This window comes from Vanacampus margaritifer, chromosome 6 (assembly GCF_051991255.1).
Source record: "Vanacampus margaritifer isolate UIUO_Vmar chromosome 6, RoL_Vmar_1.0, whole genome shotgun sequence".
Classification (NCBI taxonomy): Eukaryota; Metazoa; Chordata; class Actinopteri; order Syngnathiformes; family Syngnathidae; genus Vanacampus; species Vanacampus margaritifer.
Window position 1 is genome coordinate 3,344,769 of NC_135437.1, and position 14,646 is coordinate 3,359,414.

Below are 14,646 nucleotides of genomic sequence, written 5' to 3' on the forward strand. Positions count from 1 at the left end.
AGAAAGCAACCAAGTGGAGTAAAGCGACGTATTAAAGCACTTACCATTTTTCTGATGCTTGATTGTTTAAAAACTTCCTCGTGATGAACCCTAATGGTGTAGTTGACAGGGAAATTGTGCTTCTGCAAAACATAAATAACCCCCAAAGTTTGGAATTTAGACATGTTTTACTAAGTCATTAAGCATAAACCATTAAATGTGGGACATGTATACTGTACGCAAATCAAATAAATGGACCTGTTAAAAAGATTTACTGTAAATCGAAGTAAGCATAAACCAATAAATATGGTCTAAAAATTATACACTGAGAGGTGTATTGATCATTAAATAAAAAATTATAATTGCAGGAGGCTGACCTAATTTGAACCAATAGTATGTAACATTTAATATTTGTATTATGTATTTGTTTACTTCCTGCCCGTGTTGAAGCTTGTGGAGCTACATATTTGCGGTTTGGTCATTGTTTTCCAAAGAAAAAACAGATGTTTGCAAATTTCTTATTTTCATCAAGGACTACACAAATCAGTGAACAATTTATGTTGATATGCTGAAATCAGAGGATTTGGACAATTTTAAATAAAAAAAGAAATGGCTCAAACGATTACTCGGTTATTAAAATAGTTGTCGATTAACTTGATAATTGATTACTCTTCTATTAATTGATTAATTTTGACAGCTCTAGTTTGTTTGTTTTTGTCTCTTAAAAATTGATGAGTTTGCATGTTTAGGCTTTAGTTGGCCTGACTCTCCCACTACATTTGTTTGGATGGCGGTGACCTCAGCATTACTCCACTGTGTGCCAACAGCACTCAGTTTTCCTTTGCTTGCATCCTCTAATGTAACATATTCAGACTTCTTTTTATGTAGATAGTCGGTGGCAGTTGTATTGACAGTACCTGATCATATTAGGTTTTACGCATATTGGCTAATTCCAATTCAGTGTATCTTTTTTTTCACTTTGTTGTTACGACCCATATCCAAACTGTGCTGCTTGGGATCTAAAAATCAGAATTATGTCACTTGAATCATGCAGTATCTTATGAGATGTTTAAAAAGTAACTTTTAAATTCAAACTGACATTTGTTAATTGGTTGTAAGCCAAAACAGTTCAGTAATGTACATTCACGTAAATACTCCACTCCATATGTTTGAGAATGGAGATGATTAAAGCCTCTACTGCGGGTTCCCGGGCTGCCTCTTCATGCTTTTGCTTTGACATTCAACTAAGGAGGTGGTCATACACTGAATAGCAGCAGTGTGTTGGATTGCTCATGTCCACAAACCAACACAGATTCAAATTACAAACGAGTGACAATGACTGCTTTGGTTTGCAGTGAGTAGCAGACCCACTGCAAAATTATGAAAGACATCTGTCGCATTTTACACAAATGGAATGAAAAGATTCAACATGTTGCAACACCCTGGTGTCTGGTCTCAATAAATAGTCTCATGCTGTAATAATTCCTCAAAGAATTGTGGTCTCCACTCTCATAAGCAGTCTCTCTTCTCAACGGTGTGTTATTTGTTGAAATAAATGAGTGTCTCTTCATATTGCCTTCAATCCAAAGATATCATTTACAGCACACTGAAATGAAAGAGTAACCGGTAACTGCTGATCCCATGTGAATGCGACTGCTAATTAAAAAAGCAGCACCTATTGAGCCTGACAAGCAGTCTCTGAGATGAATGGCCCTATTTTCATGCCATGCTAAGCGCAATCTGTGTGCATGAGTGGAGTTTTTTTTTGGGGGGGGTATTATGCTACACTAGCACCGATAGAAGAGGGAGTTTGTGCGGTTGTGAAAATGAACACAGCTGACTCCCAACGCAAAGTGCATTCACAGTAAAATAAACTGCAAGAAGATCTCCATGGCAGGTGTCATTTTTGCATCTATGAACATAGAGTTGATGTGCCTTGCCAAAAACTCCAGATTTGTCTCATCTGCCCAAAGAATATTATATATATACAGTATATATATATATATATATATATATATATATATATATATATATATATATATATATATATATATATATATTATTAGGCTATATCGCAGAAGATTTATGGCTTGTCAATGTGCATTTTCGCAAATTCCAGTCTCACTTTTTTTTTTTTTATGATTTGCTTACCAAGAAAATTAATAAATGAAAATGGAGGATGCTTGGTTATGTTCTGGGGCTGCTTTGCTACATCTGGCACAGGTTTACTTGAGTCTGTGTAAGGAGCTGAAACATCTCAACGAGACACCCTTCAAACCTGACACAACTGGAGCAGTTTGCTCACAAAGAGTGGGCCAAAACACCTGCAGAAGTCTCATTGACAGTTACAGAAATCGTTTGAGTTGAAGCGTTCAGAGCGAACACTCCACACTTTTTTGGGGGTGGGCAGGTGGGGAGGGTGACGTCATGCTCATCGCCGAAGGACATGTAGTATTAGCGTAAGGCACAATTGGGATGGAAAATAAAAAAACTAAGAGGCCAGCTTTGAGCACAGCCCAAAATCCAGCTCAGACTCCAAGCTGAAAAATGAAGAGTTTAATCGAGCACACTTGACACAGAGGCTGCAGTTACACTTTAGGCCAGAGGTGCGAGTAAAAAAGTCACAAACTCCGCAATGCACCTTTAAGGTATCCAAAATGATTTTGGTGCATTTACTTATTTTTTTTTATTATTATTTTTTTTATTTATTATTAATATTTATTTTGACAAAATAGTACTCAAAAGTTCAATATAAAGTGGCTAGAAAATGATTTATAGAATAGAATAAAATTTAACTTTATTGTCATAAGTCCAGAACAACAAAATGCAGTTTGCATCCATCCAGAAGTGCCTAGTAAAAATAAATTATCTATATAAAAAATAAGATAAATGCAGTATATACAAATATTTGCAGGCTATAGATATGTGTGCAGTGTTTATGAACAGACTGAATAATTATATTTATTGTGTATACATTATTTATAGATAATCATTTATTTACAGTAGTGCAATTATGATCAGGAGACATTATCATTTTTTGACTTTACCATTATTCACTTAAAAAAACTCAGAATTCCTTTTCCTTCATTGTATGAGGCAGTGTGTATCAACATTAAAAGTGCAAATATTAATGGCATCTGACTCCCTGAAAAAGGCTTAAGACGATTAAGTATCAAAATGATGACATACCCTCTACGCTGCCATATTGGACATTTTTGTCCAGTCCACATCATTGCTGTGATGTGTTGCGTGGTTAACAGAACACACACTTGTTTTCTGGTCAATTTGTTATAAAAATGTCATGTTTGGGTTCTGTTTTACCTTGTGTGTCTCCCTTGGTCTTGTTAAGTGTAATCCTGCCCTTCCTCGTGTCAACCAATCAGTGCCCTCAGCCACTTGTGTCTTGCCCCAGGTGTGTCTTGTTGTGTCGTTAGTGTGTGTATTTAGTCTCCTGTCTACCCTCTGTCTGTGTTGATTTGTTGTCGTGTTCCTCCTGTCATGCTGCCAGTTTTTTTTGCCTTGGTGTCTGCCCCACGTGTTGTTTCATTGCCATTTGGAGTTCGCTTTTGTTTTGAATAATTAAATTCCTTTTTTTTTTTTTTTTTTACATCACCTCTACCTCCTTGCCCTGCTTCCCTGCGTTTGGGTCCTCCACCAAACTTTGGCCCCTTGACAAAATGAATCGACCACAGAAGGACCCAGCGGGGGCTCTGTCATGCCACAAAAAAATACTTGCCTCCGGAGCTTTGACGATAGCTTTGTTGGACGAAGCCCTGCGGCACCTGGCTTTGGCTGGGTGTCAGGTCGAACAGTTCTCAAGTCCCCGAACCACGTCTGCCACAGCCTCAAGTCCCCGTCCCACGTCTGCCGCAGCCTCACGTCCCCGTCCCACGTCTGCCGCAGCCTCACGTCCCCGTCCCACGTCTGCCGCAGCCTCACGTCCCCGTCCCACGTCTGCCGCAGCCTCACGTCCCCGTCCCACGTCTGCCGCAGCCTCACGTCCCCGTCCCACATCTGCCGCAGCCTCAAGTCCCCGTCCCACGTCTGCCGCAGCCTCAAGTCCCCGTCCCACGTCTGCCGCAGCCTCAAGTCCCCGTCCCACGTCTGCCGCAGCCTCAAGTCCCCGTCCCACGTCTGCCGCAGCCTCAAGCTCCACGGCGGCCTCAAGTCCCCGTCCCGGCTCCACGGCGGCCTCAAGTCCCCGTCCCGGCTCCACGGCGGCCTCAAGTCCCCGTCCCGGCTTGCCTGTGCTGCTGCCGTGCCAAGTCTCTTCGCCTCTGCCATGGCGGTCTCAAGCCCATGATTGTGGACCGGCGCCGCATGCCCTGCGGCCGCCCTCTGCTCCTCGTCCGGCGGCGCAAGCCCTGCGGCAGCCTTCTGCTTTTCATGCCAGGGCGGCGCGGACGCTGCCACAGCCGCCTTTTGCTCCAGTGTGGCGTCTGAGACGCCCTCCGGACCGGCACCGCCGGGCTCCCCTCGTCTGGCATCCGGGACTCCCTCCGGACTCCCTCTTCCGCCCGCCTTGTTTTTGGACTTTTTTTTTTTGTTGTTTTAGGGACATCTGGCAGCCGTCCCTTGAGAGAGTGGTACTGTCATGTTTGGGTTCTGTTTTTCCTTGTGTGTCTCCCTTGGTCTTAAGTGTAATCCTGCCCTTCCTCGTGTCAACCAATCAGTGCCACTTGTCTTGTCCCAGGTGTGTCTTGTGTCGGCAACATTTTTGTGGACAACTCACAATGTTTTTTATTCTATTAAAGTCATAATGTTGGCTCTCCTAATGGCCTTGTAGACTCAAAACATTAAACATTCCTTTATGTCCAATAAATGCGACTGTCACCAAAATGTTTTGGATTATATTAATGTCTGAAGTGTTGCCACATAACACTTCCAACGTCACAAATGTTTAGTTGAACACACAGCTGCTATTTTTACAAGAAGCCATGATCTATTCTGTTGTACGAATGGTACCAGGTTGATACACAGGTTTATTGTACCGTCTGCCATAGATGAACAAAGAAGTGTTTCTAATTGATGAATTAATAACATCAACTACAATTATAATCGTCATAGTAATAATGCTGTATACATACTGTACTTCTGTTTTTGTGGACTTGAAAAGGTTGTCTGAAAACAAAAACACTACTAATTTAATCACGTGGTGGCTGAAAACCTACACAATAGGCCTCTTGTATTCTTATTAAATCGTTTTAAAAACATTATCAGAATAAGCTTTCTATGAAATTCATTCCTTCACATCCTTATTAAGGGCAAGTCTTCAATTTGGGCAAAATGACCAGCAACACATAAGTGATGATTTAAAAAAACACACACAGTAAGTCGATTCTTAAATCCATTTTGCGCTACTATGACCTGACTACCTCAGTCGGACAGCCTTCACCTCCCAATGAAATACTTCATGTGGCATGGTCATAAACTTGCCATCTTTTCTCTTACCATGTAGCGTCGCCTATGGCTTAGATTGTCATCAAGCGTCCTCAAGGGAGTGCACATGCTTGGGGGCGTTGTTGCCATCAGAACAGGCAGGAACAGAAGCAGACCTATGAGGACAAAAAGAACAGCAACAATGTGAACTGGGGAAAATCAAGGATAAGAACTTTTGGTGTGCTCGTTACCTTTGACTGGAAAATAACACTCACTGCATCACCATAGTAGGTTGTTACAGTACCCTTGTAAAAATATTTGACAAACTGTATCTATGCTTGATCTCAGCAGGAAAAGAAATACTGTCAGACCTTGACAAAACCTTGTTCAATGCGCAGAGAAAGCACCGAGGTTTGTTACACCTACTATAGAAAGACACCTGACCTAAAGATTACCCACAGAGAGTATATGCTGGGAGCAGCTCTTACTGCACACCGTATTAGATGTACAGTACATCCGAGCCGACATCCATGACCATAGCTATAAATTCAACCAAGCAGTCAATCAAAGTGTCTTAACTGTTGAATGACATCAGTCCACATGCATTGTCCACTGTATTTAGAGTGGAACCAAATCGACTCAGTTTTAGAGTAATATTTACACTTGGAAGAGAGTAAAATAAAGAATTGAAAAAAATAAAATACAAGTCACTCAAGGTTGAGGAACAAACTCACGACCTTAAGTTTAGGAGACAGCCGATCCACTCCCTGAGCCGCGCAGTGCATGCTGTGTGTTAGTATATCACTCATGTCAGCTGAAATCTTCCAAAAACAATGTTTTTGGTCTCCTCTTGGAGATAAGCAAACAGTAGGAGTGGCACAGCTTAGGTGGTAGTGTGGCAGTCTCCCAAGCTGAAGGTTGTGAGACCGTTCCTCAACCTTGAGTGACTTTTATTTTATTTTATTCAATTCTTTATTTTACTCTCTTCCAAGTGTAAATATTAGCCTACTTATAAACTGAGTCTATTTGGTCCCACTCCGAATATAGTCAAATTTACTTTAAATAGAGTCAAATTTATTGTGTATAGGTGAGGTTTGTTCGGTCATGTGTGAACACACTATTCAAACTCAAGTGCACTACTACCAAGAAGAGTTGGTCTTGATTGTAACCAAACTATCGAAGTGTTGTTGTGCTGAGAAAGCCATTCATTCTACTCTCAGTGACTGTGAACAAGATAAGCAGCAAAGAAAAGATGGATGGATGAAGCATTTAAGAACCGCAGCAAACCAGACATAAATTGTGGGAGCATGATAAGTTACCAAGATAGGTTCCGGAGTGCTAACAATGGCCAGGCTTGGTTCTCACAGGAGCCCCATTGAGAGCTTAATATTATTGCAGAGGTTGTTCCCCCCACAAACATCATGCTGTAAAGCAGGAGTGCTCAGGGGTGCTCAAGTCCACTAACACACCTGATTCATGATCAGGCTTCTGCAAAGCTTGCTGAGTAGCTGATCATTAGATTCAGCTGTGCTGCAAGAGGGAAACATGGAAAACAGGCTGGATAGGGGCTCTCGAGGACCGAACTTGAGCACCCTTGCTGTAAAGCATACTGATATTGGATTCAAGAGATTGTCAGGATGTGTTCTGAGAAATGGTGAACCATGCTTCTCTACATGGCAGGCAGATAGAATTGAATCTGACTTTAGTTACCAGACTGTTCATAGCCTGTTACATTGTTCCAACAAGTAATGGTGGCATACTGCTATTGTGTCTTTCCTACACACCTTAATTTGCCCTTAATTTCAATTAATTAGCTCACCAGGAAATTGTTGCCAAATATCTTTGATTCATGTGAAAGCACCATTACAGATGAGTCATAGGTTCATGTGAAATTGTGGAAACAACAGAGGAAAAGTGGGGGCTGTGGGCCGGTGGGGTGCCTGGCCGGCCTGCCGTGCCCGTTCTGCTGCGTTGAGCTGGGGGCGCTCCTGGCTTCTGGGTTTGCTCTCCGGCCGGTGGCCCCTGCGGGGCCCGGGGGTTGTGCATTGGCGCTGCCGTGGCCTTGGGGGGCCCTGAGAGGTTGTGCTTGCTCTGTCCTGGCCGGGGTCGATGGCTCTCCTCTTTGGTGGGCGTTTTCATGCATGCCAGATCCACCATACCAGCATCTATCAAACTTCAGACACACAAATCTGCTTCTTCCTCTGGTCGTTGAATCGGTGAAAGCTGATGTCTGTGAAACTCACTCTGCTTCATCTATCCTTCCTTCCTTTCCTCAGTCTCTCCTTTGGTCTCTTGAGGTCTCCCTAATTCGTTGGAATTTAGATGTTTCTGGGGTTGGTGAAAGACTCTGGTTGGTAACCCGGTGGGTAGTAGGTGATGTCTGGTCGGAGCTGGATTTCACTTTCCTTTCTTTTCTTTGATCCTTCCTCGGGTCTCCTGACAACCTCAGGACTCTAGCTGGATTCTGAAGTATTCGGTTTAGGTGAACGGTATGGGATTTTTAATAGGTTTTAGGTGAATTAATGATTACACACTCACATGCACAAACACCCAGACCCGCACATGCACATACTCACGCACATACAAAATAAAATAAATAAATAAATAAAATAAAATGAGAGAGAGCAAGGATGATGACATGTCGAATCGGTGAAATTACCGAATGAAAAAAAATATTTTCAATGTAGGTCTGCTATCTTGACTGTTTCATGTAACTTGATCAATTATGATCTGCTGTTTACATGTTCCGCTCCGTTAGACTGATCAGCCTGCGGCAGCCGGGAGACGCACAGACATCGATAACAATTCACATGATATATTAAGATGACTTAATATATCATTTAGCACATTAGTTGTGGTATTTTATTGAAGAAACATTTGATTAAAAGTTCCAAGGACTTTAAAACAAGCTCTTTTTAAGATGCCGCCATTTTAATGAGCAGAAATGACGACGTCACAACGCATTTATCTAGCACCGATGGCGCTGTTCTGCGCACACTAGGCGCTGTTGGTATAGCTGCTTAAAGTTGCGTTGATCACGTGTTTAGGATCATGTGACCTTTCACGATGGCGACCTCTGAGCCGAAGAGATATTGCTGTATGCTTTGCTGCTATGCCGACTGAGGGCTACTTCTCATTAAATATGTTGTAAACTCTATATCAGAGCCTCCTAAATTTACTCACTAGGGCGCTGCTATATTTGGTGTATAATGAGCGCATGCGCCGTGGATAATAGCTGCACGTCGTTGGCTCCCGTGCCGCGCACATGTAGAGCCGATGGCGCCCGACCTCCAAAATGATCAAACATGTTTGATACTTGCAGCATCTTCGGTACTCCAAAAACGCCCACGCACATGAGGCGCGGAATGCGACTGAGCGCCGATGGAGCCGTGTGTGCGCCACGTTGCTTTAGCAAATAGTATATGATATGGAGCTCAATGCCTTGAAGTGCTTTTATTTCGAAGTTGTTCCCGGCAGCGTGTCGGGGCCTAACTTGACTTGACTCATCTTGCAGAATGAATTACGGACGTTCATATTGCCACAAACTATTGTGATCGAGAACAACAATACAACTTTTTTCTGGCATCACATTCAATCTAATTTAATTTAATTTGGACTTGTGTCATTCTCATGGACTCAGTCTTGTGAGATATCTCATCTCATGGGATTTGTGTCTTGTCCCATCCCCATTATAGATATAAATTTACTAAATACTTTGACATACAATTTGGTAAGCGTTCACCTGACAACTGCTGCACAGGTGTGGTGTAAACAGGTATATAAAAAGTATATACTATAAGCATATACTACACTCTAAAAACAGTTGGGTCAAAAATTGACTGATCCTCTACTGGGGTCAATTTGACCCAACTTTGAGTCCAGAAATTGGTCTTTTAGTGTAAAACAACTCGTAAATATTGGTCAGATCCTTTACTTGGGTCAAAAAATTGGGTCATTTTGTCTAAAACAACCCAGAAAGTTGGGTCAAATTGACCCATAAAGTGGATCGGTCCATTTTTTATCCATAATTGGGTTACTTTTATATACTGTAAATCAGTAAGACCAGTGATGTCTCTGCATTTGGGGGCCAGAGGGGCCAGGCTCCACCAGAACAGGCATATAATTGGTCTTCTTTATAACTAATAATTTATATAATTTTTTTTATCAAGAATGATAATATTCAAATTAATACCAATTGTGTTTTTAAGGTAATTTTGTTATAAACATATATGTATAATACAAAGCCAAGTTCAATGCTCTAACGTTCTAAACAGAAGAGGGCCAGCCCCACGAGTGCGTATTGAAGTGGATGAGCCACTCAAATCACAGTGCGCATGTCCCAAGCTGCTCTCAATAAACAGCCATGAGGCCACATTAACTGGGCCCATCATCCAATTGAAATACAGGACTAATGTCACGTGACGTCAAGACCCAATCAACACACGCGTTATGCGCAGTACACAGCAGTAAACTAGATTGGTTTTCATCGGGAGCAAAAATACTATACGTAATAGCAAACCAACAATATAAATGAAGTTGATTCATTGATGAAATCATCGCTTAAGAGAGAGAGAGAGACAGCGCCGCAGAAACGGAGGGGGCAACACACTGCAGCTGTCTCGTTATGAAGGAAGCTTGTGGCTCAAAGAAGGTGAGCTTTTGCAAGAGTGGCCACCTTATAACAGCACAGTTTGTGGACAGCACACTTTTAAGTAATTTCAGCAAAACCTTTCCAAGTGTTAAATTTGAAGCAGCAAAGAAAATCTGGCCAATTGGAAATAAAGTTAAGGTAGAAAATGAAATGAATGAACTGGTGAGTAGCATTTTTATTTTGAACCAGCGCTGCTCGATTATAGAAAAAATAATAATCCTGATTATTTTGGTAATAATTGAAATCATGATCATTCAAATGATTATTTTTTTTTATACAAGACAAGAAAATGTTTAAACATTTAATAAATATTAAGACAAATAAGTAAGTTCCTTTTCGAGCAAACAAGATTTATTAAATTAGTCATTTTAAAATAAAAAAGGTGCAAACATATAAACTCAAAATGAGTATTAATAATCTTTTATTTTTGTTTACGATTATGCCAATTTTTATTTTATTTTGTTATATTCATAGCTGTAATTTGCAAGGCTATGAATAAATGGTAGGCTACACCATTTACATACTGCTTTTTCACTGGATTGTGATCTTGAATTGAATTAGAATTTATTGTGTAGGCTTTGCTGCTCGTGGATGTATGTAAAGTGCCCACTTCTATGTCCCACTCAACTTTTCATGCCAGAGACGCCACTGAGTAAGAAATTAACTAAAGTGCAGATTACAATAATAATGCTAACAAATCTGTGGCTTTACCACTTCCTACATATCACTTAATTTCAAGAAACATGTAAATGTGGACTACACTTGTTCATCACTCATCATATAGACCAATAAATAAATAAAACATACATGTATAAAAATGAATGCTTACCGATCTCCGGCCAGTAACATTATACATGCTAACGTGCAGGAAAAGTAAAGTAAAATTATACAATGTGATTATGACTTTTCTGTTTCAATAACTGATAAGCGCCCGATGGTATTACAATTCGGCGGGGTCTTGATTAAATAAAGAGTAACATCTTTTATTTTAGTATGTCTTTGGTTTCATTAATAAAACTTATGGGCGAATTTATCCTCTATAGTTTGGGAAATTTGAGGAATGCTCATAAGACACCTATTTGGGACACTCCACAAGTGAACAGGTTGATTGGAAATGGTAAAAAAAAGCTCTTCCCTGAAGGATCAGTTGTTCACAATCAAGGATGGGGAGAGGTTCACTACTTTGTGAACAACTGCGTGAGCAATAGTCTAACACTTAAAAAAAATCTCAATATGGAATTTCACAATTTAATCGTCTACAGTCCAAAATATAATCATCATTTATCTAAATGTTATCAAGAGATTCAGAAAATCTGGAAATATTTCTGCACGTAAGAGGCAAGGCCGAAAACCAACATTGAATGTCTGTGAACTTCGATCCCTCAGGCGGTGCTGGATTGAAAACTAGCATCATTGGTATTGCCATGTGGGCTCAGGAACTCTCCAGAAAACCACTGCCATTTAATGGCATATCGCCCACCCCTACACTGCCAATGATTTCTACTTCAATCTATGGCTATGCAAAGAATTCGATCTACTCCAGTCTGCTTTGCAAGACAGAATGACAAATGGACAAAGTGTCTTTATTTATTTATTTATTTTTTTACATTTATTAAGCTTTGAATTGTAAGGAAAATGCCCCTTTCCACCGCGTGGTCCACCATTGCTACTCTGCTAGTAATTGTGTCGCTTTGATTGTATAAAATAAATAAATGAAATTTTGGGACATATTGATTCTGAATGATAGTAAATGAGTTAAAAGGTTTCCAGAATAGGTGTTATTTCACAGAGTTGATCAGCTAGCGCTCTATTTTTGTGCCCAGCCCAAGTATATAGAGTAAAGTGCAGTCTAAATCTGTGCGGAGGTGGGTTTGACCTTGTACTGGTAATTTCACAGATGTGCGCAAATGTGCTGCAGTGTGGTGGATTTTAAAAAGGGCTTTTTGCGCTGTCATAGGTGTGAACTCTGCCAATCAAAGTGGCTTCCCTTTAAATTTTGAGCGTAAGAAGCACACTGATTGTTTGTGACATGGCAGAAGGAGAAATTGAATTGCTGGAGTCCGGCAGCAGGTCGAAGCATGCAAAGTGCGTTTATAAGGGACTGCAAGCAGACCTCCATGGGTGGATAAAATACAGTTGGCCAGGGAGATCCAAGATCTGTGAATGGGGCACTTGGACCTTTCATCTCAATTATTCATGTCCCGCTGGGCCACATCTGGCCCATTCACGGTCTCTGACAAGCCCTTCAAGTCAAAATAATAACCTTAAGTATTTACTGCTTTTATTTCAATGTGCACACATTTTAGCAGTGCAAGCGAACAAAAGCAGTCTTGTTTTCACAAATGTAGTGCTGTATTTAATAACTTCTGACATTTCTAGCAACTATTTAACACCAAGTGCACTCCTTATTTTAGCACAGTGGAGGCAAGAGGGGAACTTGCCCTGCTAATGATTTGGAAGTCATAACAACGGCTAATTGTGATTTGTGCTCAATGTGTCATCACGCTATAAAAGTATAGAAAAAAATCTGAAGCTGTCGGCATGTGCAAATTTTGTGCCAGATTTATGCTGGGCACCAAGATAGAGTTTATTCAATGGTCTCACATGTACACCCAAACTAAATTGCTTTTAACTCTGACAGAGTAAAATTTGCACTGCTGTTATTATTATTATTTCACTACGATTGACAATACTTAGATCTAGATCTTTTGAGCATGTTTGTGATGTTTGATAAACTAATATTAGACTGCTTGTTATACTTAAATGATAATTCTTCATGTTAAGACTAGAGCTGTCAAAGGATTAATTTTTTTAATCAGATTAACCACATTTTACAATTTTGATTAATCACGAATAATCACTTAACTAAAAAGGCTTTTTAATCAACATTTTTTGCCCGCCAAATTTGAAGAGCACCTGTTATGCGTTAATTCTTTCGACATTTAATGTGATGAGGACGTCTTCAACATTTTTGATCCACTGAACACTCTCAACCTCCTCTTTTTCTAATCAGTTAATAACTTGCATAATTTAAAATGGAAGAAAAAATACCCTAATATTTTGACATAAACAAATATTCTGAATGTCATACACAAGCATTTATACAATGCTTTACTTTAATGCATGTAGTTATGTTTATTGCTCAAACATAACCTGTGCTACCTTTAACGTAAGCATTCACTGTCAAACTAAAGGATAATCTGTAGTCAAAATTAATAGTGCGATAATCTGCGTTAATTCATGATTAATGCGATATTTGTTTGTGATTAATCAATGGGTTAACGCTTTAACTTTGAACGCTTTAACTTTGACAGCACTAGTTAAAACATTTGAATACTATTTTGTGTCATGACAGTGTATGGGAACCTTTTATTATACTTAGTGTATTTGCTCCTATTATCATATAAGGCATTTTAAATATTGCCAAAAGCTCCCAATAAGATTTAAAACATGAACAAATCAAAAGGTTTTTAAAGACCACTGAGCAAATGAGCAACACTTTATTTGTACTTATGACCGAATGGTGGTCATTTTGCCTTAATGGATTGTGGATAATTTACCCATTTATTTTAGGGTGAGAGCTCTTTTGAGAGACACAAAAATTACTTTTGCTTTAACACAATTTGAAGGGGAGACAATGTGCAAATGGAAAAAAAATATCTTTAACTCTTTGACTGCCAAAAACGTTAAATAACGTTTAGTAAAATCCTACGGAGGACTGCCAAAGACGTTAAAAGACGTTCACTATGTTTTTTTGGTTTTTTTTTTTGGAAACGGGTGGAGGAAAGCCTTGGCCAGCTGTGCTGAAAGTATCAAGCAGATCTAGTTAGTATAATGACTATTTTTGCCCCCTAGATGGCAGCGATGACTCTCTTTGGACAAGATTGGGTAGGCGTCAGTAGAAGACGTGAGGCGGAGCTAGAGTGTGAGGGGAGAATGGCTAGGGAAGCGAAAATGGCGACCGGTAGCAAGCAGCTCACGCTTGACCATTTTTATCAAAGACAAAAAGCATCGACCAATGCTAAAGAGCACATTGATGACGACGATGATGATGATGGTGACTCCGAGGTTGACGCCGAAGTTGGAAGCGTTGATGCGGCGGCTCTGATCACGTCGTAAAGCCTCACCGGCGAAAACGCGGAGCACAATCGAGCACTTCTGCACAGGCGGACGTTCAATCGGACGACGAGTCCAATGCATATTCCTCGGAGGAGTGGGTACAGTCTGATCACGGAGAAGACACTGGTTATGGACTACGATGCCACCATGAATGGAGTGGATACGATGGATCAGAACATCTCTTACCACCCGGTATAGGAACAGAACATGAGGAAGCCAGACGTAACACCACCGTAACATCACCGTATCATGATCCTGAGAGTAGACTTGATGGCAACATGGCCAAACACACACTGCAGTATATACTTGCTATTTGCCGGAAAAAAAGGCCGGCAAGAACGTATATCGTCTGCACGCAAAGGGGCCATCGCAGTGAAACTAATCTGTTGTGCAAATCCTGCTGCGTCCCCTCGCACGCAGGGGAGTGTTACAAAAAGAAAAACTGTATTTGAAACATCCACACAATTGTAAATAGTACCACGGTTGCACACATTTGTAAATAGTTTGCCAAATTGTTT

General features: G+C 40.5%; 1 protein-coding gene across 3 annotated transcripts in view; it reads right to left on the reverse strand.

Annotated features, from left to right (window-relative positions):
- Positions 1 to 14,646, reverse strand: part of il34 (interleukin 34) — a 73,700-nt gene that overhangs the window by 16,921 nt on the left and 42,133 nt on the right. For all 3 annotated transcript variants that reach the window (XR_013294474.1, XM_077568093.1, XM_077568092.1), the window contains exons 3-4: positions 5,431 to 5,534; positions 45 to 122 (exon numbers count right to left, since the gene is read on the reverse strand). Coding sequence is in view for 2 of the 3 variants with exons in the window: in XM_077568093.1 (XP_077424219.1) it covers positions 45 to 122; positions 5,431 to 5,534 (182 nt within the window). In the remaining variant the exon portion in view is untranslated. The remainder of the gene's footprint in view (positions 1 to 44; positions 123 to 5,430; positions 5,535 to 14,646) is intronic.